The following is a 27,623-nucleotide window of genomic DNA, read 5'->3' on the forward strand; positions in this document are numbered from 1 at the left end:
ACTGATTTACTTTTAATACATTAAGCATCTTTACAAACACTTAATATGGAAACATGTATTTGGTGAGTGGACCTCAGACTCCCTCTAGTGGTTTTATCATGCTCTACAGATTTTTTAAAAAGCATTTTTGAGCTTTTAACAGGTAGAAAAAGTAAAAGTATGTGGATTTATTGAACCTGCAATTTTAAAAGGTGTCTTTTTATTATGTGGATCATATTCATGAATATAACCAAATAAATATCAGAAAAGAACGGAATTAAAGGTATTTATTCAAGTTTGGTTTGGGATCAGCAGTAAATGTTTGTAGAAAGAGGTTCACTCTAGGACGTTGCTGAAAGCGTCTCCTCTGGGTTGGATTTTGATTTTCTCGATGTAGGGCGAGTGGCCATTTTGGACAGGTGGAGTTTCAGAAGGAGTGGGGGCTGCAGAAAGTTGATTGTGATGTCAGTTACATATAATAATATGTGATAATATCACACTGGTGAATATATACTGACGTTGTTCTTACCTCTGCTTGGAAAGTGGAAACTGAACTGGTGTATCTTTGAGAACATCTGTGCAATCACAGAAGGTGTCATTCACATGTACTATAGTTTAAGACGCCGTATATTATTTGAAAATGTGTTTAGTTTCTGTGTCCTCACCTCTTCACTGGACTCACTGGAGCTGCTGTCACCTTTGCATTTCAAAGAGAGTGCCTGGGCTGAGCTGGTGGTCACTCTTACCCGACTAGAGCAGGAGAGGGAGGGCTGAAACAAGATGATGGTGTTTTTAAGATTTTGTATAAGCATATTGTTTCTATAGGTTATCGCTAGTCCCCCTACATTCAGCACACACACCTGATTTGACCAAACGATATCACTCCCAGGAAATGAATGCTAGTGTAAATAGTGGGCTGCAGCACTGTGTCAACATGCGTCTTACGCAGAACTGAGTTATCGCAGTGACCAGTGGTACAGGTACAGTGGAAATGTTTACATTCCATATGACATCCCAGTCACCCCTTGCAATCCCTTTTAGGATCCTAAACTATAATTGTAAATCAGTTTTCCTACATTTTCTACCATTCAGGTGTCGCTCCAGATCTTGTAATTTCAGGTTTGGCTGTTTGTTGTATTTGCTTGTGAACCCAACACATTGATAAAGAATCACATCTCACCACAAAGAAGCCGGGACTGAAGGCGCATGTCTGCGGGTCGCTGCCAGAAGCCTTTGTGCACTCTGTTTGTTTAACGTCAAACACGATCAGCAGGTCAAAAGTGTTCAGGCCAGTAGGAATAACCTGGAGTGTGTCATAATCACAGGATTATCACATAACGTCTACTACCTGCAGCAGGAACTAAAAAAAAAGCTGCTTTAAACAGTAGGTTTATATATTCTGAAGACTGAAGAATATTATATGGTAACACACCCTTTTGACATAACCTTGAGTCGGTCGGTAGAGATGGCTAAAAGCATACACAGAGTTGCTCTCTGCCACAGCTGCTCCAAGAGCCCTCGCTGCCATAGACTGTGCCTCAGAGTAATACTGCGGGATGCCTGAAATGTCCAAAGGCATTGGTGTGAAAACACATGACAGTCACTGTATCTTCATATAAAGCGTTTAGTAGAGAAAGTCACTCACCTGAGCATCCCAGAGACTGCAGCAGGGCCAACAGAAGCACATATGACTTCATCGTGACTAGCACCAAATCAAAAATGATTCAGTTCTGCATTTACCTTCCTGTATATACAGTCAGATTTTGGCCTAACGCCGCCTCTTACCCTCCATAACCTCCTAAAAAAAGACCCTCCCTTGATATCTCTGCAGCTTCCTGTTTACAATAGCTCTGAACCTTTGCTCAGCACTATTGATCTGTGAGATGTGCCAAACAAAATGACGTCAATGATAAGAAATTTCATTCAGGCTATTCAAAATATTATATTGAGTTTATTGTGCTTGTAGGTGCTGCAATAAATCAATAAATGCAATGGCAGAAACAAGGAGCCCTCCATTGCTGGTGTTACCAGCAACACAGTGTCAGTGCTATTGTTAACACCTGCTACAGGAGGCTCTGGTGCAAATTTAGGCTTAAATACAGCAGCTTTCTCATTACAGATATAAACCCAACCCGAGTGACAGCCCATCTGTCACCTCTGAAAATAATCCTGTTTAAAATGAGGAGATAATGACTATGTCTGGCTGGTTAGGTGTGATAAACTGGAGCTACAAACACATGAAATAAATGGCCACGCGCGAGCTGCTGTGGGCCGACTCACACAGAAAAGAATAACAATAGGTCTTTGGTGTAACTTTTCCCTCTGTTCCTGATTACGAAAAGTTTATTTAGAATACAGTCATAGGTTGTCTTTGTTAAACAGTTACATTGATGCAACCATCCTGTACTCCCACATCTTTATTTTATTTATAATCAATATCAAAAATAATTCACATTCTAGTTCTTAAACTAAACAAATATTACAAACGATTTTAAAATAAATATTTTTAGCAGGTTATTTAACTGTCTACATTTTACATATCTGTTTAAACAAAACCGGAATAACAGTGACAAAGAAATGCCTCTTGGAAAAATACAGTAAGTAAGTACAGTAAGTGCCCCGACTGTCATTTCAACTAATACTCTTACAATTAAAAACTCCAGCAGAAATCAGGCTACATCACAGCTGCATGAAACATATTGTGGAGTGAACTCATATTGAAGATATTTATCTGATATAGGTGGACAGCTTTGTTCCCAATCTCAGCATGTGTTGGTACACATGGATATACGTAAACGAGTCCTGTTGTCATCGTTCGAGTGTTCCCATCAGAGGCTCAACAGCAGCGAGGAAGCAGGCTTCAAACTCCTCGTCTGAGAATCGAGCCACCGACTGACGAGCATTGCGTCTGATCTCCAATCGGCTGGCAGAGGGCAGAGCCAGGATCCGCTCCATCGCCTCCGCGTAGCTCTGCTCATTGTCAGCCAGGAAGCCTGTCTGGCCCCCTTCGTAAGGTACCACGATGTCCAGCTTGGGTCCACCAGATTTGTGGGCCACAATGACCTTCCCTGCTGCCATACACTCCACAACACCTATGTGGTAAAAAGAAGCATGATGACATATTTTTCATCATCTAAAACACCCATTCTAATTAAGACAGTAATTGACATTACCTATTCCAAAGTGCTCGTTCCACATGGTGTGCAGTCCAATGGTGGCATCTCCCAACTCTCTCTTTAGCTCCTCGAATGGTACGTTCAGTTTAAACTCAACCCTGTCAGCTATATCCAGCTGCTGGCACAGACCCCTCAACATGAGCACCCTATCTTCATCTTCCTGGTTCCTGCATCCACCAACCAGAACCAGCTTCAGCGTCTCCCTGCCACCCGCACTCTGCCTCCTCCGGTCCAACAACCTCTTGAAAGCTCCGATCTGCAGCCGGTGGTCCTTCTCAGGCCTGAATTGCCCAATGGAAATGATGGAGTGGCACTTCCGGTCCCCGTCCTCTTCCAGGGGAATGTCTAAGAAGGCGCTGACATCACAAGGCGGGTAGACCACGGTGGTGCTGTTGGGGGCGTGCCACAGTGACAGAATATGATTGAGTGTCCAGGAGGAGTTGACCATGATGAGGTCACTGCAGGAGCCAGCCATGCCATAGAGCAGGGCGAACATGCAGTAGTAGACCACCTTGAAGGCACTCAGGAACAGACTGTTGGAAACGTAGTCTGGATTGTTGATCCTAAAACATTAACAATTTGTTTTAAACTGAGGGCATGAGGTGGGAGTTATAAATTATTGGTTATTCAACTTGTACAACTGAAAAGAGAAATCCAGATATCTGCTTTTACTATACTCTACACATTAACCCAATAACATTCCTCCTGCTTGCTGTGAGAGAAATACAAGCCAAACAACGTTTGCCTCAATCTGGTTTTCTACAGTGGAGGACGATGAGCTATGATTCTGAAATCCAGATTGAACCTAAGAGCTGAATAATAAAGCAGTATTTTCACTCAGTGCATGTATTACATGCTTGTATTTACTAGATTCATCTTTTAAATCCCTCCATCATCAGCTCTGCATTTAAGGAAACGCCTGTGCAGAATAGTTGGTGCAATTACGTATGATCACCAGTAGAGGACAGTACAGGTCATTGTTAATGCTCTCTTGCCTGTATTCTATGTAATTATGTGAGAAATTTAGTATTTAGCACAGCAATTGCATTATTTTTATAACAAGACTACGGATGGATCATAAAAAATTGAAATTATGATTTGTACAAAACAGCTAAATGACCAAATGTAAATGTATGACGGTAAAGACGCACACTAATTACCTTGGATTCCTCTCTCTCACTACAGAGAGCATGTCAGTGCTGATGGTGGGGAAGTGAACATAACTCCCCACACTGCAGCCTCCCAGATAGCGGAACAAGGGCAGAGTGAATGCGTAGCCCATGGAATCAATGTAAAGATCTGGGACAAACTCTGTCAGCGCCTCCCATCCCAGGAAGATGGAGCCCACACTCTGTCCCAGCAGGGTGAAGTGAGGAAACAGACCTGGCTCCACAAGCAGCCGGTGCCTCAGGTACACAAACTGTACAGGCCGGGGAAGCACAATGTTGAAACGGCGTCGTGCTTTGTCCAGAATCTGCTGCCCCGTCATGTAAAGGTCCCCTGTGTACACTACGAAATTGACACCTGGATACCTGCGCACATGTGGATTAAGTTTAAGTAACGTTTCATGTAAACACATTTGTTTAGAGTCCTGACAATTCTGGATAGATCAACAACTAGTAGTGGGACGTGAACACACTGTACCTGTTTTGCAGGGCCCTGATAGCACACCAGAGCACCCTCTCTCCTCCACCACCAGCATTGCAGTAGGGGTGGAAGAAGGCCACTGCTGATCGGCCGTCTCTCGCCCACCGGGCGTTCCTTTTGCTCTGCAGCCAGAAACGCACTGCCAGCACCAGCAGGACCAGGACGGCGATCAGCAGGACACACAGAAACAACAGGGGCAGCAGCAACTTCCAAAGCAATCTGGAACACAATAATACAACAAATTAACAAGCAAAAACATTATAGCAACAATATAAAGGCAAGCACAAGTAGGTGTACCACAATTTTAAACATTGGCTAAACAGCAAAGTAGCAAAGCTGATGGATTATTATGAGAACGAAGCAGTATTTATGTTAATATTAATAAACATAACACTAAACGTCTACATGAAAATGACTTCCTGTGTAAGAAAACTGACAAACGACTATAGCTAAATGTTCAAAGCAGTTGTGATAAACAAGAAACTCCACATTTGTGCAAAACCCAGATGCTACGAACTAACATAAAAATAACATAAACATAAAAATAACATAAACACAAATATTTGACCACTGTTGTTGTTTAGCTACTCACTACTACCGGAAAAGAAACCAACATGCAATCAATCAATTCAAACAAGCTAAACCCCGACTTCCAGATTAGCAGTATAATCTACTGGTTTGGAGATCTAGTAGAGCATACCTTGTTAATTCACACAGACAGTAGACCAGCTGATCGTGGCCTGACATCTTTTAATGTCAACACAAATGTAACAACACACCACGTTGTCTTCCTACTTGTCGCCTTCCTGTCTTCTCCTGTTATTTACATCTATGTGGCGCCACCTGTCGGAGAGGAGGTATAACTGCACGTTGTTTTCCAGCTTGTCCATTTGTGATGTTTACATCCGTTCAAATCTTTGTAAATTATTAAAAAAATTGTTTGACTTACGTTTGTAAAAATATGGCACCAGTAATATACTAACCAGCTGCCTCTGAGCCTAGCTGACTGATCTATGCCCCCATTTTCTTTCCAAAAAGCAAAGTTTAACTTCTAAACAAACACTGTGTTGATCAATAATGTCTCTCTACTCCAATCGTTTGAGCAAACCTCTGCCATTTTCACTTTGGATCCTGAGATCATGAAGACTCTTTTGACTTTGTTTGTTTTTATTTTTCTTGACAAGGGACACAGCACAGAAACACAGTAAGTCTTTTCTAAAGGGGGATTTATCGAGGACACTAACCAGATCTGGGAAACGGGGCTTAGCGGTTTTCCCAAACACACACAAAAAAGATTGCAAGATGCAGCTTATGGTTTGTGTTGTGGAACTCACACATGTAAATTCATATGTACATTAATTACTTATTACAGATTTTCAACTTGCTCCCTTTGGTTCTACCTTGAAAAGTACATGTACTATATGAATGGCATAAACCATTAACTTGCATATTGAAATAGCTCTCTGCTTCTACCTGAAAAAGAGTTGTTAATTCCTCCAGATGACATCATCGGAACTACTAATGATAAAAACTCTTTTTATGTTTTTATATAGTGACCAAGTTCTATCAATCACCCCGACAACCCAAGAACATGTAGACGTTTTGAAGAATGTATCCACTCAGTATAAGGTAGAAATTATGACTTTCACTGTCAGTGATTGTCTTCTTGTATTTGTTTTTCCTTGTGTGAATTAATATCTAACACTATTTCTCTCAGACAGCCTTATGGCAGCCTGTTTCACCTCAGTACATCAAACAAGACGCTCAAGTCCACTTGTTTGTTCCTACAAATAGCTCAAAGACTGTCAAGGATCTGCTACAGAAACACACCATAGCACATGAGTATGTTGCAACATCTACTGCTCACTAAGGATTATATATTTAATAATGTTTAGAGATCTTATTATTTGCTTTTATTTATTTTTTGTCTTGCACTTAAATAAATGTCCTCCAGGGTTTTGTTGGCCAACACCAATGAACTGATTGAAATGCAGACGAGAATAAACAACACAGACCCACGAAGCAGCTCGACTTTCTACGAGAGATATCACAGTCTGGAGGATGTATGATTTTCACATTCTAGTAATTGGATTGCAATTGACTGTATAGATGTACTGGATATATTACGGTTTACACCCAAACTTGCTGTCTCTTCTGTAGATCTATGAGTGGATAAACAGGACTTTACAAGACAACCCAGGCACAGTCAAAGTCATTCTAATTGGCTCCTCGTATGAGAAGCGGCCACTATATGTTCTGAAGGTAAGGACACGCTTCACCTAATGAACCCTAATCATCCCATCATTTACATTACAAACATATTTGAATCAACCTCTTAAAGACCAGTAGGAGGACTGACCACAGCAAGACAAACCTGTGTTAGTAATAATATACTGTAACACCCACCTCTTGGTGTGCCTTTCTCAGCTGTCTCTAAATGACCGGCCAGATAAAAAAGCAATGTGGATTGACTGTGGGATACATGCCAGAGAGTGGATCTCTCCTGCTTTCTGCTTATGGTTTGTAAAAAACGTGAGTACATTTGAGATACAGGACGGAAGGGTGAAAATATCATGAGGTAACATTTTGGTTGTTGTCTTATGTTTAAATAACTCCTCTTTGTCTCATAGTCTTTGTCATTTTACAAGCAAAACCAAGACATTACCAAAATCCTAGACAACATGGATGTCTACATCCTCCCTGTGCTGAACCCAGATGGTTACAAGTACACATGGACCATGGTAAGAACGCACAAAACAGAAGTGCTATTTTAAAGGAAGTGTAAAGGAAGTTATTGCAGCTGGAGTCATAATTTGTTCCCGCAGGACAGGATGTGGAGGAAGAACCGCTCCGTCAGCAAGACAAGCGCCTGCATCGGTGTTGACCTCAACAGAAACTTTGATGCCAACTGGTGCAGTAAGTCCTGCATCTCATTTGATTATATACATAGATAAGAGTATCATCAACAAAGTAAAATGTCTTTGACAGCGGAGGGAGCCTCTTCTGAGCCCTGCACTGAGATCTACTGCGGTGCCTTTCCCGAGTCAGAATCAGAGTCACAGGCCGTGGCTGACTTCCTGCGCAGTCACAAGGATTCAGTTCAGATCTATCTCAGCATCCACTCGTATTCTCAGATGCTGCTTTTCCCATACTCCTGCTCCTTAAATGAAGTAGAGAACCACAGAGAGCTGGTGAGTGGTCGGAACTCATTGTGGCTGGGACCATACTCCAGAATGTAGTTCATTCTGGAGATAATGAAGAATTGTTCTTTCTACACATTTGTTTAAATGCACCTTTTTTTACAAGCTTGAGATGGCCCAAGAAGCTGCCCAGAATATCAGAAGATATTATAGAAACACCTATAAATATGGTTCTGGAGCAAAAACTATATGTAAGTAGCTGTTTAGTTTTTTAAAAGCATGGCTGATTCAGTGGTCCTCTAAGTACACATAACTGGCATTTCTCTGTTCTCCAGACCTGGCTCCTGGTGGATCTGATGATTGGGCGTACAACCTTGGCATCAAATATTCCTTCACATTTGAGCTCCAGGACCGCGGGCAATATGGCTTCCTACTGCCCCCATCTCACATTTCCAGAGCCTGCAATGAAGCTCTGACTGCTGTGAAGACAATTGCTCTCAAGGTTATAGAGAAAACAAAAGCGAAAAAAATTTCTCCTTAAATTCCACGAGCAGTTACAGCTACTGCACATGTTGAGAGTTCAACATCGTAAGCTATTTTTGTAAATGATGCCTGTTAACACAAAGACTTTGTAGTATCACTAAAAAAATCTGTTAACATGTTAGCCATAGCTCATAGTATTTTTATGTTGTAATATTTTTAACATATACAGTATTATTGTCCATTTTGCGTAGATTCTTTTGACTGCATGCATAGAAAGAAAAATGTGCAGCCAAAATAAATAAATAAAGACTAATCTAATTTGAATAAAAGAATATGTATAATGTTGCTTTGTTTATTATTATTATTACCACAGAATGTGTGGATACCTAATCATGATAACTACATATTACACACATAATGACACTGACTATTATTCTAGTCATGCTATTGATGGTGTTCATAATGTGCAGATAGGGTTAATTAAGTGTAATTTAATATAATATACATTCGGTTAAATAGTTTGATCGTGTCTAATGCCTAACTCTGCATTAAGCATATTTTGTTCATGCCCATACAAACATAAGCATAATGGAAAAACTTTCACTAAATTTTTATTTTTATAGCAGTTCCCCTGTGATATTTTACAATAACAGTATGTCTGAATACCATGATCAGCAACATGAACTTAATTTTACTAATAATAGTCATTATTAGTGTCTGTTATTAACATATTTAACAATTATTACATTATGCACATGTGTAATACCTATTTTATTAATTATGAAAAATGTGTAATGATTACTATAATTGCTGCTACTATACACATACATAACATAATAATACTTATAAGAATAAGAGATTTAAATTATTTTTATCTTGATGTTTTCTGTGTTGAACTGAGAGAAAGTGAAGTTTTCGTTTCCGGTGAAAAGTTTCAAAATTAAATCCCAGAGAGCGAACAAGATTGACTGACTACTGTTGTTACCAAAACAAGTATTAATAGTGTTAATAGTCGCATTGCTACAGTATATATTTTTTCCAATAAATTGCTTGTACGAAACAGTGTAAGATAAACACTAAACACAACTATAAAACGCGCAGAACAGAAAGAAATCACCCACTTTGTTTCTTCCAAGAAGAGATTCGGCAGTTGGCGGTAATGCAACAACACCGCCTCTAAAAACCACAGAAGAAGAACGGGACCCTCCGCCAATATGAAGGCACCCAGGGCAGTTTCTGCCTTTAATTTTAAAGAATAAGCCTCGTTATTTTTTTTTATAAGTGCTGAATCCCCAAACTGGACTAAAATAGATGCGACGCCGAATTAATATCTTGGGTGAGACGGTCTTTTGTCTACATGCTCTGTAGCAGGCACGGTGCTGGAGGTGGCTTAGCTACAGGCCGCTAGCTAACATAAAACATGAAGTCATTAGCTCCCAGGTTGACTAACTTTAGCATTAGCCTCTAACGTTATTTGCTTGATTTCTTTCCAGCATGGTAGTCATTAATATGTTAAACATTTGGATATCACATAATGTGACACATGTACGAGTGAAAGGTATTTAAACAATAGCAATAAAGTTGTGTAACATTAGCGAGTTAGCTTGGAACTTTAGTTAACCTCAAGCTAGCATGTTGGACTGCTAACTAGAAGTTAGCGTAGAGCAGCGGCACAAACAACAACAGATCACAATATTTGCATATGTGTATGTTTTCCATGTGCGGTCACAGATAGGAAAACTAAAGCTGTGAGCAGCCCACTATACACTCTAGCCTTTGAGGACAGTAGTTAAAGCTAAAATCTTAAGCTTTATGAATGGATGCAGGTCTCATTCATTCCGATGCCTACACTCTGAATGAATTCATTTATACGTATTGAAGTGTGTAGTTGTGTAGATGCTTTATGGGTTTTTTTTTGTCATATTTCCAGTCCTGCAGAATGTCCAAGATCAGGCGGAAGGTAACAGTGGAGAATTCAAAAACCATATCTGACAGCAGCAGCAGCACTACCACTAGCAGCACCAGCAACCCCGCCGCCCCCTCCCGCAGGCCCAGTGTGTTTGAAAGACTTGGCCCCAGCACTGGGAGTAATGCTGCTGATGTATGTAATATCTTAAATGACTACATTCTTACACACTACCATTATTGAAGCAAGTATTTAAAGATTGAATTGTAAAATGCTAATGGCATTGCATACTGACAGTGCAGGTAACGGGTGCTTATGTTGAAGGATATTTACCTGTTTTAGTCATTTACAATATGTTTTGTTTTTTATATTAAACCTGATATTCTCACAGTTTTTTCGATTATCATAGTAGTCTCATTTTGGTGGATATGTCATTTGTTTTCTTCCAGAGTCACTGTAGAAATTGGCTGAAGACTGGTAATTGCAGCTACGGCAACACTTGTCGCTATACACATGGAACTCAGCCACGAGGCAAAGGATTTAGCTTTAGTCGGTAAGTAGCTTCTTAAGGTTCTCAATAATTTTAATCGGGACAGAGATTTTATTTATTGTTATAAAAAGTCTTGCCTTTTTTATTATAAATTTTCACAGTTAATGTTACAAATTACTGCATATATGTGTATGTCTTAATTGAATAGGTCAACCGAGAGACCCACAGGTGATCTGCGGGAGAGGATGAAGAATAAAAGACAGGATGTTGACCCAGAAAACCTAAAGCGAGACTTAGACGAGCCTACATCCCCCACAACAAGAGTCAGTTTCTGGCATTGTAGCACTTTTCTACACAGAAAAAGAAGACGCACAGGAAGCACCAAGTAGGTTTGATTCTAACATGTCTTTGTGTGTTATCATCTACAGCAAAGAGACTCCTCCAGAGGCCGACACAGGGAGAAGGAGGATATAAAGATCACAAAGGAGCGCACCCCAGCTAGTGAAGAAGAGCCCACAGAGTGGGAAACCAATCGTGAAGGTTCAGTAGCTTTTTGTGTTTGTTTTTAAATCCAATGTCAAGCAACCTCATTATTTGTAAAAGTGATTCAGGTTCTTGAATTGATTTTATGATTCACAGTGAACTAAAGAACATCAGCCAAGGCCTGTGACATCAGTATGGATTCTTTCTATAGAAGTCTGTGTTTTCTAATTTCCTTTCAGACTCAGATATCGGTGATTACGACTACGAGCTATCTTTAGAGATGAAGCGACAGAAGATTCAACGTGAGCTCATGAAATTGGAGCAGGAGAACCTGGAAAAGAGAGAGGAGATTGTCATTAAAAAAGATGAGACCCCCACCAAAATAAGAACCACTGCCTTGCCAAAGGTAAGCAATCGGGTGCCATGGTGAGTTTGATATGTCCTCTTGCTTCTAGACCAGTATGATATAACTTTTCAGTCTGAAAATATCTCTGAAAGTATCTAAAGAAGTCTGTAAGTGGGACTTCAATTTAACTTTCATTTTCAATCTGATGTGTCATCCTTGTTCCCCAGGCCTCCCCTGAGCAGTTAAGTTCCAAAGATTCACCTTCACCTTCGCCTAGGAAGTCCAGTGGATCCCCAAAACACAAAAGTGTACCCAAAAGCGGAGCCAAAGGGCCAGGCTCTGGAAAGAAAGAAAAGAAGGCATTGGTGTCCTCCTCACCTGTTTCAGAAACTGCCAGGTAGGCGTCTTCAATGAGCTTGTTTGTTGTTTGAAAGGGTATCAGGTTATCACTTTTAGTCTGTTCATCACCAAGATATCTCAAAAAATATTCAGCGGTTTAGTTACATTTGGTGGAAAGCCTTTCAATTTCAGTATTTCTCTATTTGATGGTAATATGCTGGATGTTATGTTTCTATCTTGTTCAACTAGGCCTTCAAAAGGTAGCCATAGTAAGAAGAAAGGGCCCCGTACCCCCAGTCCTCCTCCCCCAGTCCCCCTGGACATTCCTGTGACCGGGAAGAAACACAAAGGCAAGCATAAAAACAAGGAGAAGTCTGAGGAGAAGCAGAAAGAAGGGAAAGATCGTGGTAGAGATACAGAAAAACACAAAGAAAAGAAGGAAAAACGAAGGTATAGTATGGACCTATTATAGAACATACATAACTTCTGCTTATCATACAATATTTTTACACTGTAAACATTAAAATGACAGCCTTAGTAAGGGTGGTCAGTTATGTAAGGTGATTCTCTTCACAGTTACCATCTTTAGCATGTTATCCTTCAATCTATTTATCCACAGGGACCGATCAGAAAGTTCTCACAAGGCTAAGCGATCAATCACATCAGAGGAGCGCTCTGGTAGTGTGTCATCTCCCTCCAGGGCTATATCGCCCCCAGCCAGAAAAAAGTCGCCCTCTCCTAAAGTTTCATCCCATAAGACGTCTGCACTGGACTCCCCTCCTTGCAGGTTAGCACGTGTAGCCCGCAGTTCAAACATTTTCTTGGTCAGTGCTTAAATTACCTTCAGAATTATTGGACAATTGTTAAGGGAAAAAAACAAAATTGTAATTTTTAAACTGGATTAAACTGGACATAATCTCTACTGTTACTGCAGGTCTCCCTCTCCTTCGCGACACCAGCGCACCCCCAGTCCACCCCGCCACCACTCTCCTTCCTCTCACTCAGGTTCCTCTGCCCAGCGCCACTCTCCCTCTCCACGCCGGCGCCGTTCGTCCTCTCCCGCCTACCACCGGAGTGCCCCAGCCTCCACCTCCTCACCTCAGAGCTCCAGGCGCTCCAGATCACCTCCTGCATCCCATGACACCTCCTCACCCCATCGCCGTTCTGACCGTTCGAGCCCCAGCCGACGCCACTCCAGGGGTCGAGAGAGGAGTCGTGGTGACAGAGAGAGGAGTCCACCTGTCCAGGAACGCAGACATGAGCGTAGAGATGGTATTTACCTGTTCTATTACTATATTCAATTTGAACCACTACATTTTACACATTATAATGTCAAAACTAGTAAATATGTTTACGGTTATTTTGGTATCACGTATTAAGTGATAGGAAATTTATACACACGCACTTAAACATCCAAAAAGCATTCCCTGTGACTAATTTAATTTAAAATAATCCCTTTAAGTGATCACTTGTTAAGCTATGTGTGTCCTTTGCAAACAGATAGCCGTAACAAGAGGGAGAAAGACAGCATCCGCAGCGACCGGGACTATGACTCTGAGCAGGTCTCATCAAGGGACACACGTGATGACAGGGATTCCAGAGAGGCTCGTGATCGACGAGATGCTCGTGATCGAGGAAGGGAAACAACCCGAGAGCCTCGTGACTACCGAGACAATAGGGACATAAAGGACTCCAGAGAGAGCAAGACAGAGACCCGCTCCAGTCGGGAGTCACTTGAACGGCGTGACCGCGAACGGGAACGAGAGAGAGATCGGGAGAAAGAGAGGGACAAGGACAGAGAGCGAGAGAAGGAGAGAGACACATACAGAAAGGATGATCCAGCTCAGGACGATAGAAGTTATGGGAGAGGTCATGGACGCGAAGATGGAGGGAGAGCTGAAGGCAGGACAGACAGAACTGACAGGAATGGACGAGGGAGAGGACGTGCTAATGAGACCTCTGAAAAAGGTAGGAACTAATCTATAGCTTTTGTTTAATTTGTAGCCAACAAGAAGCATAGTATGTAATGCTTAGACTACGGTGCCTCTTTATGTCTTATTGTTTATACTCTTGAAGTAGATTTCTTTTCTTTGGTCAGGCTCAAACAGAAACTCCCGGGGCTCACAGCTGGAAAGTAGCCATGATAACTGGGAGTCACGGAGCAGTGCAGTGCGTGAGCGGAGCGTCGAGAGGAGCACGGATCGCAGTGCTGCTGAACGAAGCTCAGAGAGGGGCTCAGACCGAGATCGTTATGAGAGTGATAGAAGAGGAGAGCAGACCCGGGACTCTTCCTACGACAGGAGAGGAGGGCATGCAGAGCGAGATCGCAGAGACAACCGAGAGAGAGGTGAGGGTTAGGGTTTGCTTATTGTCAAGCCTGTATGAAATATGAACCGAGACCAAAAATATAGACTGAATTCTGTTTTTTATTTTTCTTGCAGCTTCTCCTAACAGACACCAAGGAAGATCAGAGGAGTCTGAGAGGGACGAGAGGAGAGAGGAGCGCAGGACAGACAGAGCGGAGGAGAGAAGGGATGACCGGACTCGTGACCGGGAGCGAGAGAGAGACAGGGAGAGGGACAGGGACAGAGAGAAGGAGAGGGAGAAAGAGAAGGACAGAGAGCGGGAGAGGGACAAGGAAAGAGAAAAGGAGAGGGAGGCAGAGAGGGAAAGGGCCAGAGAGAGGGAGCGGGAGCGTGAAAGAGAGAGGGAAAGGGAGCGGGAGAGAGAGAGGGAACGTGAGGAGCGGGAGAGGGAGAGGGAGGAACGAGAGAGAGAGAGGAAGGAGCGGGAACGGGAGAGGGAGAGAGAGAGGGAACAGCGGGAGCGAGAGAGGCAGCGGGAATGGGAGGAACGAGAAAGAGGAAGGGAGGAGAGGCGGGAGAGGAGGGAGGACTCCCGGGATGATCGACCTGTTCGGGACACCCGGGATGATCGCAAGGCAAGGCACGTATCTACCTATTTACTATTTATTTCCTTTTTACAGTGAAATGGTATCGAAGGTGGATCTGGATAACTTCACCCGGATGACTGAAAATCTTCATATGAGTGGAAGCATATGGTTATATGTTTTTCATTTTCTGAAATATATCATTTTAATCATCTTTAACATTGTTCCACAGATTTATTGCTGATAATACATCTGTAAAAAAAAACAAACATGAGTGATGTCTAATAAGTAAAACTAGTTTAGTCTAGCAGATGTCACTCTGTCATGTTAACTAGGTCATAGAGGTTCCAGAGTAACAACCAGAAATTGTGATCTGCAAATAATATATTTTCAAATCTTTTCAATGCAAGGGATTATTTACACATAAAATGAACAGGTCATTAGAAAGGAGCTGTGTGTAACACCACACTTTACTCTGAAATTCAAAATTCAGAAGTGGTTTTCTCTATCAAAGCACAATAACTGCATTTCCTGCTAATAGATTTTTTTAGTAATAACTCCTCTCTCTTCTCCCTCTAGTCGTAAGAGGCCAAGAGTGGAGAGCAGTCCTAGCCCCAGACCCTCACCTAAGCGAACGACACGGGACCTGAGTCCGGCAGACAGTGACGGTTACAACAGTGCAGAAGACAAAAGTGAGCGCCCGATTGGCCGAGGGCAGGCCAAGCTCCACTCTCAACCCCTCCTCCCCAGCCCAGTGTGTCCGACTCCATCTGACAGTAGGGAAATTCTTTTTGAAAGGACACACTCCTGTTTAATGGGGAATGCACCACTTGTATAATGCAAACACACCCTTTGTAAAAGGAAATGCATTGTTGGTTATTTAAAGGATTATTGGAATAGCTTGTAAGTTGTCTTGCTGTTTTAATTGCACCCATTCCAGTTGTGACTGTATCACTAATGAAGTGATACAGATGCTATTATACATTTCCTCCAAATAGTCATTTACATTTAGAACTGCCTCTTTTCTAAATTTGTTATATTTTTTGAAAATTACTGTTTTCTTTATTTAACCATGTTAAATTAAAACTTATTTGACTGATTGCATAAATCCAAGTACTGAGCATGATTATGTGACTGTTCTGTGTGCATGTACAGGTGGTGACAAGCATCGTCTGCTGAGCCAAGTGGTCCGGCCCCAGGAGCCCTTGTTACGTTCTCCACCAAGGGCTGCTCCATCAGATGACAAGCACAGTCACTGGAAGGATGAGGAGCGCAGATCCGGGGACAAAAGGGAAGCACGCAGCCGTCATGAGGAGCTGGAGGGTCGTGTGGAACGGATCAGAGGTGGCGACAGACGAGCAGATCACCTTTCAGACACCCCGCCTGATTCTCGTAGCAGAGGTAGAGACCAGCGGGAATCCACTCCACCTCCTTTGGTGCTTGCCAAAGGGGGTGAAGAGAGAGAGGCCGCTGGCAACCAGTCTCATGAGGAAGGCAAAAAGAAGACAAAGTCACAGAAAAAGGGGCTCAAGAAGGGTCGCAAGGAAGAGGAGGTTGCTGGTGGCAACCGTCTTGCTGCTGCAGGGGACCGTTTCAACTCTGAACCCCCAACTAGTGCTTCTGCAGATGGACCTCCGACCTTACACTCCCCCAGAAAAGGAGCCAAGAAAAAGGCACTCGAGCGAAAGAGGAAATGGTCACGAGGAGGAGAATCTGATGTGTCTGAGGAGGATACATCAGCCCATCAGCCACATAGTAAGAGGAAAAGAGGTCCCAGGACTCCACCACCCTCAATGAGGCCGGATCACCGCAGTACTGGAGGCAACACAGAACTATCGCCACTCTCCAAGGTGGACAACTTCAGTGACTGGTCAGATGAGGAGGTCACAGACCGAGGGGGAGGACTATTGGAAACACAAGGTCCCCTGGCTCCCTCGGAGAGGGCTCCTGCTGAGCCCCTTAGGAGAGGTTGTGGTCTCAGGGTGGGCAGGGACAGGGAAAGGTGTAACCCCCCTGCCATCGCCCCTCTGCTTTCTCAGGATCCACCAATGATGCTTCAGACTCTGACTCCACAACCCCTCATGTCCAAGCCCCTGCTCCGCAAACCTCCCCCAGAGCAGACGCGGAGCAGCAGCATGGGGAGCAACCAGAGCCGGGCATCATCCCGCCGCCCACGATCACCCTCTAACGAATCAGCCCACCGAGATGACCCCCAAGGCCAACGATCCCGTCGAGGCAGGCTGCAGGGCACCAATTCACGTGACCGGGAAAGGGAGAGAGAAAGGGAGAGGGAGAGAGAGAGGCCGGGGGTGAATGACCCTCCAGGAGCAGAGAGGAAGTCTCGAATTGACCAGTTGAGGAGAGGAGAGCCCAGCCGCAGTACCTCATCAGGTAAATACACACACTCATTGTAGAATAACATCCTTTAATCTATCAAGGAGCAGTACACTGCTTAATACACCTATACAAAGTCACTTATTCTCTGTTGTCTTCCAGACCGGCAGGATTCTCGCAGCCACAGTTCCAGACGCAGCTCACCTGACTCTGAGAGGCAGGCCAGGTCCAGATCCCGTGCGGGGTCCTATGACAGTCGGGAACGGGAAAGAGACAGGGAGCCATTCGAGCGGGAACGGGATCGAGACCGAAAGGATCTCCGGCCTCAGCAGCAGCAGCAGCAACAGCAGCAGCAGTCCCTTCTCCTTCAGCAGCCCATACAGCCACAGAGAGACTGGGAGCCTGAACCTAGGGATTGGCCTAGCAGGGGACGTGAGCCCCTGCTGATGCGCCCTGGCCGTGAGCCCCTTGTGAGGGAAAGGGACATCAGGGAGAGGGAACGCTTACTACCTGAAGGATTCATCCAACAGCACGAACGGGAGCGAGAAAGAGAGCGTGAGAGAGACATCAGAGTTGAAAGAGGTGGTGATCGGGAGAGGGAGAGGATGATGATGATGGACCTACCGCCACACAGCGACACCAGAGCTCCAGGACGGGGAGACCTGAGGGGTGAAATGAGAGGAGACATGCGAGGGGACATAATGAGGCAGGATAGGAGCGACTATGAGCCCCTGCTGCCAAGAGAGGCCTTCAGCCCACCAGAACCTGAGAAACCAAGCAACAGTCATCATCTCATGGGAGAGCAACGGGAGCTTGAGAAAGCAGACAGCATAGACGGTAAGAAGATAAAAGCATGTGTGGGTTTTTGCATCTTTTTCCAATATTACTAGATTGGATTTAAAAAAACGTATATGTACCATGTTCACAGGAGACGATGATGGAAAGGAAGATGATGGCCAGTCAGTCACATCTGTAGGAGAGGAGTATGAACCAATCAGTGATGATGAGCTGGATGAAATCCTTGCCGACAGTCAGAAGAAGGAGGATCAACAGGACGATGAGAAGATTACAGGTACTAGGAAATGGCTTTATGGAGAATATCAGACTATTGTACAAATTAATTGTTTTTGTCCATATTTAACTGGACAAATTACATCTGCCTCTGCTTGAAGGATGCATATCTTTGATGCAGTATTACAAAAACATTTAAATTTATAAACCAAATAAAAATATAAGGGTTTGAATGTTCTTTGAAAAATTTAACCGAACGCTCTGTGTTGACAGGTCCTCTGGACGTGATTGATGTGGACTGGTCCAGCCTAATGCCCAAACAGAAGCCGGAACCACGGGCAGCAGGAGCTGCGCTGCTCCGGTTCACCCCGGGGGCTGTGCTTCTCAGGGCGGGCATCAGCAAGCAACTTGCTGGGCCTGAGCTCATGGAGCAAGTCAAAGAGGTGTGCAAGTCTGAGCTGGACGACCCCAAAGGTGAGAGTCTTGATATCATCAAGCCTTAAAATCACATTCTTATCATAGTCACTTGGACTTGGCTTATTAGTTTTAATAGCCTTAATTTTGTTTTTACATTGCATTTTCATCATTTGCTTTTCTTATTTGTAGTTTTTTTTATTATATTTGTAAAATTGATACTTTTTTGAACCAACAAAACGGTGTGGTGCTGATAGCTTCACCATTTGTTATTTTTGTTTTGTTTGTTTTAATTCTTATTAGTTTTGTTGAGTCGGTTTTGTCTTATCTATCTAAAACTTACTTTCATCTCTATCTTGCCAGATGCTGACAAGCTGTTTGAGCATGACCTGGGGGCCCTGAACATGGCAGCTCTGAACAGGAAAGTGGAGAGGGCAGGTTTACTGAGCAACCTGGGCCCTTGCTGCAAGGCCCTGTGTGCCCGCAGGGACTTTGCCATTCGCCGGCAACTGTTAAAAAATGACAAGGTAAATGTCATGCAGTCTTCACTAAATTTAAGACTGGCCTTACTCTGTTTTTACTTTCTATTTTCTCGGGAGGTTAGGTCACAAAAAAAAAGTGTTTACATCTTTGTACTCTTCTCTTTTACAGGGCCTCACAAAACAGTACCCCACCACACCTGTGGTAGACAATGAGCTGCTGCAGATGAGCATGCGACTCTTCAGAAGGACCATGGCTGGCCAGGCTTCGGCCCCAGAAAGGTCTGACAGTGTGTCCGCACCAGCAGCTGAAGTTGCTGCAGCTGGTAGTAGTAAGCTCGGCTCAGCGCAGCCTGAGGTGTGTGTGTCCTGAGAGAAGTGGACTTAGTGATTCTAAGCATTTACTTCTTCTAGCCCATAACTTTTCATCTCTCTCTGTCCCATTTTATTATATACATAGTCTTTTTAGTAATGACATCAAATAAAACACAGCAAAATGTGAATTTCTCAGTTACGCTTAACATGTTTTGAATCATCTACAAGTTGTGTGCCATAGACTACTGGACATTCTAGCCTATGGAGGTGTGTAATGAACCATGTATGAGAAACATAAAACACACCTAAAATTACTTCATGTTTTGTTGTGCATTACAGTGTTTTAGAGCAGCTTTTTAATTGTCAGTTTCACCTGCCTAACCAAGTTCAAATGACTGTTTTGTTTTTGTTTATTGTACATTGGTTACAAGAACTGTGCATTAAAATGGTTAGATGCTGATTTTTGTAATGGGTCTTTTGCTTTGTATGAAGTGACTGTTCAGCCTTCAGATACTGTGACACTTGATGTTATTGCTGGTTGTGTTTACATCTTCTCACAAAATATCTGTGCAGCAAATCTATAGCGTTTGCTGTAGAGTGTTACTGACTGACAACACTGAAACATCCTGCAGGGACTTGAATGAAGTTTCTCATGAAAGAAAGCACTGCCAAACTATTCCTCCACTGAATGTAATTTGTTCCATCTGTTAATCTGTGGAAACATTATTGGTTTTTGGTTGATGTATTTTTTTTTGAATGGTTTGGCAATGTCTCCCCGAAACGAACTGAAATGAGTGCAGAGCACACAATAGACTGCAGAATACCAGATCTTCAACACTGCCATGTGGAACTCCTCTCCTTAATGTTCACCAGCCCAAATCATCCAAAAAGGAGCCAAAGTTTTCCCTATAAGAAAAGACACTAAACTGCATAGTGACTGGAAAGATAATTAATTTGAACTTGACACTTTGTTTGTGTGTCCCAGTGGTTGACCACCCAGAGTCATAAAAAAAGACTTGTACGGGTGGATAAACTGGAAGCCCTGGGATGTGGTTTTAACACTCTTAGTTCAACAGAACACTTGAAAAGAGCAGGTGATGCATGTTGTGAGTGCTGGGACACAAGTTCAATGGACAAACAAGCTTGTTGCACTGAGCGGCTTAAAGAATCGAATAAGATTTAGAGCTCTGGAATCAACATGAGACCTTCTGTCAACCATCCCACTGTGACTTGAAAGCTGAATGACGTTACAGATATGGAGAGACTGGGCTCTGATGTTATAGCCCATTGAGCACAACTATATGATGATTGAAAACATTTCTTTTTTTTTTTTATGTTACATATGTTTAAAGTCAATTTTGAGATGTGCAAGTAACCATATCTGGTTAAATATTGTATTTTTTACTGTAAAATAAATGCAGAATGATATTTTCAAGTTGTAATGACATTTTGGCAAAGAAAACACTGGGAGACTGATTGAGTTTAAATGTAGAACTTAAGAAGATTAAACACCCAAAGGGTGCAAACATTTGCATTTTGAGGTAAGTGCTAAATGTATCTTTAGGGTGGTTTAGAAATCGCCTTAAGGTTGTAAAAGACCTTTTTAAAGCGTTTTTGCTTTTTTTAACGTTTTATGCATACAGGATATTTAGAGAAAGTACGTTTTCTAAACTTTGACGGTATATTCTACAGTTTTTCTGTGGTTTGTTGAAGACCAATGGAGCAGTGTTGCTTACGGACGTCATTTAAAACGGACCGGTTTCCTTTACCCACAATCCTCCGCGTTTGGTCCGTCCTTCCGACTTCCGTCTCAACTCTGAGTCGATGTGAGTATTTTCTTCGGAAATTGTATTTCTACAATCTAACACCATCCTGCCATATTAAAGATCTGTTTGACCCCATATCTGTTATATATGTTCATACTAATCATATATCGTACTTTATACGAGGCTTTCGAGGTGGTTGAACATCTTGAAAGACGATTAAAATTGGTGAATGGTAACACTCCGACTGAGTCAGCCGGAGCGGCTTCCCGGTGCTAATGTGGCTATTTTGTGTTATATTGCTGGAAATATAAAACACTGCTGCTGGTCTAAATTGCATTTGTTTTTCCACTTTTAACGTAACTGCTTTTTAATTTTCCCTAGACATGCAATTTAGCTTGCGTTAATAAGTTAACATTAGAGCAGCTAGCTGCATGCTAACCTTACGTATTTTGGGGTGTCGTAAAATGGTGCCATGTGAATGTTTGTTTTATCATTCATATATTTTATTATAAAAATACTGAGGGCCGGTGATGGCAATTTCCTAAGTGAATCGGCGTTACGCATTTGTAAGGCTTCCTTTAACATGACATGCCTTAACACTAACTTAAATGTGTTGTTTATAGATGGCCCCAACGAAAAAAGGAGAGAAAAAGAAGGGGCGTTCAGCCATCAACGAGGTGGTGACCAGAGAGTACACCATCAATGTCCACAAGCGCATCCATGGAGTGTGAGTACTGCAAAGACACAGCATGTTTTGGATAATAATTAACTTACTACCTGGTATTAAGTATCAGCTGTCAGTTCACTGATGTCTTGTCCTTAAGCTGTTATTAAAAAACACAAAACAGCTGCAGGTAAAGTTATCACAACCATTTAATGTGTTGACAACTCAGTTTTTTGCTCTACAATGTGTTTGTTTACTTAGAGCATTTAGTCAGCGAAATGTCAAGGAAAAACTGTGCACAAAGCACATTGCAGGTTTTGATATTATTTTATAAGTGATCCAACTGAATATCTGCAATTCTGACTCTTGATAATGTTGCCATCTTTCAGGAGCTTCAAGAAAAGGGCTCCCCGTGCCATCAAGGAGATCCGCAAGTTTGCCGTGAAAGAGATGGGAACTCCTGATGTGCGCATTGACACTCGCCTCAACAAGGCAGTATGGAGCAAGGGTGTCAGGTGAGATGGTACACTGTTAATAAACAAGTCTGAGGGGAAATAACTCTGCTGCTTTGTCTTGGGCATTGTTTTGAATGATCTGTGACAGATGTGGGATTTGTGAGGGATATAGCTTTTTTTGATTGATTCTCATTATGTGCACAATGTAACCTAAATGTTACACTGTTTGGGGAATTTGTACCTGCCACCAACACATAAATTACAACTATATGCTGATAATTCATGTTATTAAACTAAATTTTGCAGAGTTCTCAGGTAACAAACAGGATATTAAAATGTTATGATTTCAACAAAGACCTCAAGAAAATTGTCTGCTTCATATTATGTGTTCAGTAAGTATAGCGTGGTAAAGAGTCAATGATATTTTATTAAGTGATGCGTTTTTTGATTCACTACTGCCAACAAGGATGGGAGAGAAACTGAAGACACTATTCCTAGACAATGTGCATTGCATTGAATAGCCCATTTCAGTGCATTTAGCTGAAAGCAAGATACATTGTTAACTTCAAACTTGTGTTTGAATTTTACCAATAAGTACTCAGATTCCAAATTAGGTCTTGTTAGCACAAAGTGAAGCTGTGTATTGGCCTTCTGCGGCACACCGCTATTGTTGGCACCAAATCATTCTTAGATGCCCAAATTTTTGTGCACTGAAAAAAATATTTGACATGCAGTTGGAGCCAAGACACATCTTCTGGTTTATGTAACCAACTAGGAAATTCAGCTTTGCATTTAGCGAAGATTGTAACCATCATGTATGTTGCGCAGGAACGTGCCCTACAGAATCCGTGTACGGCTGTCCAGGAAGCGCAATGAGGATGAGGACTCCCCCAACAAACTGTACACCCTGGTCACATACGTTCCTGTCACCACATGCAAAGGTAGATATGTCGCTTACTGGAAATGGTCGAGTTTATGAAGCAGTGAAACATTTCATCTAATTTCTTTTTTTATCTTTTTTTTTTTTCTACCAACAGGTCTTCAGACAGTCAATGTTGATGAAAACTAAGTTGTCCCCTCTGCGAGTGGAATAAATGACTTAAAAGTTGTTTCTTGTCTTGTGTCTTTATTATTGTGCTGAACAGAAGGTTCAATTTGGGATTTCATAGATTTGTATAAATGGCTATTTTATGAGTTCCATTAATTATTATGTGAGATGCTATGCAACAGTAAAATACACATTTAGTAATTTGGCAGAAGCTTTTATCCAAGTGACTTACAAGTTAGGTACACTGCAAGCAAGTATATAATATGAAGATGAATTCTACTTCTATTACTAAGTGACGTGTGTTTCAGTGATGACGATCTGCTTTTCTTTTTTTTTTTCCTCTTACATAATTATTTTTTCAATTTTGCAAATGTGGAAGTGATTAATGAGATACAGATAATATATTACTTAGAAAGATGCACATAAACATTTAAACTGGCCATTCTGCCTGCGGAAATTACAGTGGGCACATGTTTGACTATTTAAGTTGTGAAATTTAATTATATCTAGTTCTTTAAGAACATAATTGAAGTGAAATGGATTACTAGGTGCTACTGCATGCTTTACAACAGTGAAGTCCAAATTTGGATAAGTTTTATTGACAGCCATGATTTTGGGAATATGACTATATTCTAGTAAAATCAGCATATCAGCAGTCTTAAGTTTCCTTTTTCACAGAGCAGAGCTGGTGTATTAGTCTGTAAATGGTATTATTATAGAGAGCAGTTCAAATTCACAGGTTCAAGCTGGACTGGGACTCTAATGTAAACTGACGCTGCGCTGCCACCGTGTGGTCGCTAGGAGGCGCTCAGACTGTCGCTATTGGGTGTGAAGAACTCAGCTCGGCTAAACCAGATGCTATGGCATCATCCAACATTTTCTCCAGTTTGTGTAGCTGCGAAGTAGCTGTAACCCAACAATAAGGTAATACATAAGGTTGCTCTGGTGTTGTGTTGGTTATATATATTTAATTAACCTCGTTAAGACAGAGTATGGTTGTTGTGTGGTGAGAGTCTGAGAGGACAGGTGTGGCTAGCTAAGCCCGACTCGTTAGCTAGCTTAAAGGCAGTAAACATTAACGCTACGTGATTTGGATGTGGTTGTTAGATATCCTTATCAGTCAAACTTAAAGTGGAAATATCAGCTTCTGTTCACATATTATATCCGTTTAGTAGCTAGCTAACCAGTTGAATCATAGAGACCTCTCCAGCTAACGTATGTAACTTGTCATGCAGCTATTATTAATGTTGTTAGTATTAGCACTAGGGGTAGCGATGCCTGATGTTTAAGCTAACAGCTAAGTTGGGTAATGTGTTAAAGTCTTCTTCCGTCTGTCTGTGTGAGAGGCAGGAGCCTTGATTAGTGTTTCCATGGCCGTCGGCTGATGTATGAAGCGATGCGGCACCACTGGCTGCTGCTCGGGGCTTGCGGCTGGGTGCTGCTCATCCTGATGTTTGTCAGCAAGTTCATCAGCTTCAGAGCTGTAGATGGTAAGATGTTGTGTGTTAGTTGACTTCTACTGGCTGTCAATTGAAGGGGTGAAACTGATCATCCCCATTTCAAATGTTATTTTCAGACTATGGAGAGAGGATTGGTGGTCAGAGTTGGACAGTACCGGCCTCCAAAGTGGGTAAACCCAACATTGTTTCCACTCCAGAAAAACCTCTTCCAAAGTCGTCAGATTGGGTGACTAATGCATCTTATTTCTACAGACTTAATGAGAAATAAAGTCTTTCACCTTTTTTCTCTGCACCTTCAAAACAATGCCATCATTCACACTAGTGTTGTTTGCCTGTTTCAGCCCACCGTGGTACCGACAGCAGCAGATTGGCAGACAGTCACTGATAAGAGAATCGAACTGCTCTCAGCTGTATGTAAGAACAGCAGCCTCAGGAATTTGACTCACGTCTCCATCAGCAAGTTTGTCTTGGACCGCATCTTTGTCTGCGACAAACACAAGATCTTGTTCTGTCAGACGCCTAAAGTGGGCAACACACAATGGAAGAAAGTCCTCATTGTGCTCAATGGTTAGTATGGGTTGAATGAAGGTAATAATAATGCACATGTTTACTATAAGGAAAGCAAGGGCTCATAAATACCAATTGTGAGTTAGTTGTACACAAATTGGCAAAGCATCACATTATCATTCAGAAAATTAAATTGCAGGTTATGACTGGAAGACTGTTTGTCTTCCAATTGGTTAATTGTATTATTAAGTTGATGATTTATGTTCCTGTGTTGTTGGCAGGGGCATTTTCAACTGTGGAGGAAATCCCAGAAAACCTTGTTCATGACCACGAGAAAAATGGCTTACCCCGCCTCTCATCACTCACTCTACAAGAAATAACTTATAGGTATGTTTGGTGTTACACTGAAAAATGTGGACTTGTCTGGGCCAGGTGGAAGCATATAGTAATGTGCTGATGGGATATTCTATGATGAGTAGGAAGGGTTAAGTTGTACTAGATTTTAGCTATCTATCTGGTAGATTTTAGCTAACCAGTCACTGAGGGCAATAACCCAGGAAATCCTACACATATCATGAAATCCATTTACTTCTGATCTGTTTACTTCTCCTTGTTATGTTCCCCAACAGATTAAGCACCTACTTTAAGTTTTTCATCGTACGAGATCCCTTTGAGCGACTAATTTCTGCATTTAAGGACAAGTTTGTGACAAACCCACGCTTTGAGCCTTGGTACAAGCACGACATTGCTCCAGCCATCATCCGGAAGTACCGCAAGAGCCACCGTAATAATGACCTTAGCGCCTCCGGCCTCCACTTTGAGGACTTTGTGCGTTACCTGGGTGACGCAGAAGGCCGTCGTCGTATGGACCGTCAGTTTGGTGAGCACATTATTCACTGGGTGACTTATGCTGAGCTGTGTGCCCCCTGTGAAATACAATACAACGTGGTTGGCCACCACGAGACGCTGGAGAAAGATGCCCCACACATCCTCAAAGCAGCTGGCATTGACCATCTGGTGTCCTACCCAGCCATACCTCCAGGGATCACCCGCTACAACAAGACCAAGGTGGAGCACTACTTCTCAGGCATTAGCAAAAGAGACATCAAGCGCCTGTACGCACGTTACCAGGGTGACTTCCATCTGTTTGGCTACCTAAGCCCAGACTTCCTACTGAACTAAAATAATAAGTAACGTATAACAATAGACATTTTCATATAAAATCTTCTCAACATATTTGTTTACAAAGACAGAGGTGCATCATAGCTGACTGTGTGCCGCAGACCTCAAAGGCTGATATGCAGCAGATGGCACACTGCACACTCTTTGTTCTTATTCTAGCCACTTTAGTTGGAATAACTGCCAGGTTGTTGCTATGTTGGCTGTATTTACAATGACTAACAAGTGGTGCCTAATATTCATATATTTTAACCGTGTTGGCAAGAGGAGCTGTAACTGACTGACTGACAGCAAACCTTTAGTGTCAATATACAGTGAAGAGGAAAAGGAAGTTGCTGCAAAAATTAGATGTGAGTAAAGGCTACACAGTCACACAGAAAGATTCAGCTGTGAGACGAGCTGCAGAATTGATTATTTTGATCATGGTGTGAGGATAAAAGGTCAATATACAGCTAAAAGTGAGAACACATTTGCTATGTTATATTCAATGTTTATGACTGAATTGTCCTCATATATCAAAGAGATGTACTGAGTAATGCTGTCGCAAAATAGCATGAGCAATAGAAAAATGGTGGAAAACTGAACTTTGACAGAGAAGCAAACACATTGCTCTTGTCGTGCTCGTGTCGATCCATACTGTAGCCATTGTTCTGGTTGTTCTGCCTTTTTGACTCCATTTGTTCAGCTGTTAATTGCACTGGGACGTTGAAGGATGTCTGCACTGGATTTTGAAGTATAATTTTTGTATCAGAAATGTACTGTGTAAATGTTCTTAACCTGACTTGCAACTCAACATTTGTATCACATGTTGCTATTTATAATAATATTAACCCACTGACTAGTGGCACAAAGAGTGTGTCAGTTCTAAGACGGTACTGCCTCCCAGCAAACACATCTTTCAGACAGGTGGTTGTAATTTAAGGACAACACTAGTTAGTAATAAAGTTGTACATGAAATAAAGCACACACTCTTTCTTGTTAGAATATGTTGCTGAAAGACCTTCTTCTTCTTCTCACACAAAATATGAAGCAAATCACTAAGATTGGGTTTGGTTTTCTAATGTGGTTCTGTTTTTGCGATATCAAACAAAACACTGGTTTAAGTACTTTCT

The 27,623-nt window shown here is 42.1% G+C and overlaps 6 protein-coding genes across 8 annotated transcripts; 4 read left to right on the plus strand and 2 right to left on the minus strand.

Moving 5' to 3' along the window:
* Window positions 1–249: 249 nt before the first annotated feature.
* On the minus strand, window positions 250–1,781 carry spp2 (secreted phosphoprotein 2). The gene is made up of 6 exons (XM_026363504.1): window positions 1,625–1,781; window positions 1,412–1,539; window positions 1,160–1,282; window positions 645–749; window positions 509–554; window positions 250–422 (listed from the first exon to the last, which is right to left on the minus strand). Exons 1-6 carry the CDS (start codon window positions 1,674–1,676, stop codon window positions 316–318), a joined length of 561 nt encoding a protein of 186 aa, XP_026219289.1. The 5' UTR covers window positions 1,677–1,781; the 3' UTR covers window positions 250–315.
* Window positions 1,782–1,943: 162 nt separating this feature from the next.
* Window positions 1,944–5,603, minus strand: LOC113164939 (GDP-Man:Man(3)GlcNAc(2)-PP-Dol alpha-1,2-mannosyltransferase-like). The gene is made up of 5 exons (XM_026364507.1): window positions 5,503–5,603; window positions 4,800–5,021; window positions 4,316–4,687; window positions 3,153–3,718; window positions 1,944–3,071 (listed from the first exon to the last, which is right to left on the minus strand). The coding sequence occupies exons 1-5, from the start codon at window positions 5,547–5,549 to the stop codon at window positions 2,788–2,790; spliced, it is 1,491 nt and encodes a 496-aa protein (XP_026220292.1). The 5' UTR covers window positions 5,550–5,603; the 3' UTR covers window positions 1,944–2,787.
* A 293-nt stretch (window positions 5,604–5,896) lies between these two features.
* cpb2 (carboxypeptidase B2 (plasma)) lies at window positions 5,897–8,746 on the plus strand. Its single transcript, XM_026363153.1, has 11 exons — window positions 5,897–6,006; window positions 6,356–6,431; window positions 6,520–6,644; window positions 6,757–6,865; window positions 6,963–7,064; window positions 7,230–7,334; window positions 7,433–7,543; window positions 7,628–7,718; window positions 7,791–7,993; window positions 8,109–8,193; window positions 8,278–8,746. Exons 1-11 carry the CDS (start codon window positions 5,942–5,944, stop codon window positions 8,481–8,483), a joined length of 1,278 nt encoding a protein of 425 aa, XP_026218938.1. The 5' UTR covers window positions 5,897–5,941; the 3' UTR covers window positions 8,484–8,746.
* Window positions 8,747–9,607: 861 nt separating this feature from the next.
* Window positions 9,608–19,892, plus strand: zc3h13 (zinc finger CCCH-type containing 13). Of its 2 annotated transcripts, none has more exons than XM_026362552.1 (20): window positions 9,608–9,761; window positions 10,356–10,526; window positions 10,781–10,884; window positions 11,030–11,144; window positions 11,250–11,361; window positions 11,544–11,710; window positions 11,878–12,047; window positions 12,239–12,439; window positions 12,609–12,776; window positions 12,924–13,261; window positions 13,490–13,957; window positions 14,088–14,336; window positions 14,431–14,935; window positions 15,459–15,655; window positions 16,035–17,270; window positions 17,376–18,050; window positions 18,142–18,285; window positions 18,498–18,698; window positions 19,002–19,165; window positions 19,290–19,892. In XM_026362552.1, exons 2-20 carry the CDS (start codon window positions 10,365–10,367, stop codon window positions 19,488–19,490), a joined length of 5,577 nt encoding a protein of 1,858 aa, XP_026218337.1. In that variant the 5' UTR covers window positions 9,608–9,761; window positions 10,356–10,364; the 3' UTR covers window positions 19,491–19,892. The 2 variants fall into 2 exon arrangements, with proteins under 2 accessions (XP_026218337.1, XP_026218338.1); XM_026362553.1 differs by having other exon boundaries at window positions 15,459–15,571.
* A 1,242-nt stretch (window positions 19,893–21,134) lies between these two features.
* Window positions 21,135–23,426, plus strand: rpl31 (ribosomal protein L31). The gene is made up of 5 exons (XM_026361323.1): window positions 21,135–21,258; window positions 21,822–21,925; window positions 22,252–22,377; window positions 23,146–23,258; window positions 23,355–23,426. Exons 2-5 carry the CDS (start codon window positions 21,822–21,824, stop codon window positions 23,384–23,386), a joined length of 375 nt encoding a protein of 124 aa, XP_026217108.1. The 5' UTR covers window positions 21,135–21,258; the 3' UTR covers window positions 23,387–23,426.
* A 745-nt stretch (window positions 23,427–24,171) lies between these two features.
* Window positions 24,172–27,495, plus strand: chst10 (carbohydrate sulfotransferase 10). 2 transcript variants are annotated; one of them, XM_026364248.1, is made up of 6 exons: window positions 24,172–24,289; window positions 24,712–24,855; window positions 24,942–25,051; window positions 25,167–25,392; window positions 25,614–25,719; window positions 25,962–27,495. In XM_026364248.1, the coding sequence occupies exons 2-6, from the start codon at window positions 24,750–24,752 to the stop codon at window positions 26,512–26,514; spliced, it is 1,101 nt and encodes a 366-aa protein (XP_026220033.1). In that variant the 5' UTR covers window positions 24,172–24,289; window positions 24,712–24,749; the 3' UTR covers window positions 26,515–27,495. The 2 variants fall into 2 exon arrangements, with proteins under 2 accessions (XP_026220033.1, XP_026220032.1); XM_026364247.1 differs by having other exon boundaries at window positions 24,716–24,855.
* Window positions 27,496–27,623: the final 128 nt, after the last annotated feature.

Source organism: Anabas testudineus, chromosome 2, assembly GCF_900324465.2.
Source record: "Anabas testudineus chromosome 2, fAnaTes1.2, whole genome shotgun sequence".
In the NCBI taxonomy this organism is placed as follows: domain Eukaryota; kingdom Metazoa; phylum Chordata; class Actinopteri; order Anabantiformes; family Anabantidae; genus Anabas; species Anabas testudineus.

Coding starts and splice junctions, on each gene's coding strand:
- zc3h13 (XM_026362552.1), top strand. CDS start 10,365: ATGTCCAAGATCAGGCGGAAGGTAACAGTGGAGAATTCAAAAACCATA. Junction 13,262..13,489: donor CAGACATGAGCGTAGAGATG/GTATTTACCTGT, acceptor CTTTGCAAACAG/ATAGCCGTAACAAGAGGGAG. Junction 18,286..18,497: donor GGACGATGAGAAGATTACAG/GTACTAGGAAAT, acceptor CTGTGTTGACAG/GTCCTCTGGACGTGATTGAT.
- chst10 (XM_026364248.1), top strand. CDS start 24,750: ATGTATGAAGCGATGCGGCACCACTGGCTGCTGCTCGGGGCTTGCGGC. Junction 24,856..24,941: donor CAGCTTCAGAGCTGTAGATG/GTAAGATGTTGT, acceptor TGTTATTTTCAG/ACTATGGAGAGAGGATTGGT. Junction 25,393..25,613: donor AGTCCTCATTGTGCTCAATG/GTTAGTATGGGT, acceptor TGTTGTTGGCAG/GGGCATTTTCAACTGTGGAG.
- rpl31 (XM_026361323.1), top strand. CDS start 21,822: ATGGCCCCAACGAAAAAAGGAGAGAAAAAGAAGGGGCGTTCAGCCATC. Junction 22,378..23,145: donor GTATGGAGCAAGGGTGTCAG/GTGAGATGGTAC, acceptor TATGTTGCGCAG/GAACGTGCCCTACAGAATCC. Junction 23,259..23,354: donor TCCTGTCACCACATGCAAAG/GTAGATATGTCG, acceptor TTCTACCAACAG/GTCTTCAGACAGTCAATGTT.
- cpb2 (XM_026363153.1), top strand. CDS start 5,942: ATGAAGACTCTTTTGACTTTGTTTGTTTTTATTTTTCTTGACAAGGGA. Junction 6,432..6,519: donor ATGTATCCACTCAGTATAAG/GTAGAAATTATG, acceptor TATTTCTCTCAG/ACAGCCTTATGGCAGCCTGT. Junction 7,335..7,432: donor GCTTATGGTTTGTAAAAAAC/GTGAGTACATTT, acceptor TTTGTCTCATAG/TCTTTGTCATTTTACAAGCA.
- LOC113164939 (XM_026364507.1), bottom strand. CDS start 5,549: ATGTCAGGCCACGATCAGCTGGTCTACTGTCTGTGTGAATTAACAAG. Junction 5,022..5,502: donor TGTCTGTGTGAATTAACAAG/GTATGCTCTACT, acceptor ATTGTGTTCCAG/ATTGCTTTGGAAGTTGCTGC. Junction 3,072..3,152: donor GAACGAGCACTTTGGAATAG/GTAATGTCAATT, acceptor TTTACCACATAG/GTGTTGTGGAGTGTATGGCA.
- spp2 (XM_026363504.1), bottom strand. CDS start 1,676: ATGAAGTCATATGTGCTTCTGTTGGCCCTGCTGCAGTCTCTGGGATGC. Junction 1,540..1,624: donor GCAGTCTCTGGGATGCTCAG/GTGAGTGACTTT, acceptor TGGACATTTCAG/GCATCCCGCAGTATTACTCT. Junction 423..508: donor TTTCCACTTTCCAAGCAGAG/GTAAGAACAACG, acceptor AACTTTCTGCAG/CCCCCACTCCTTCTGAAACT.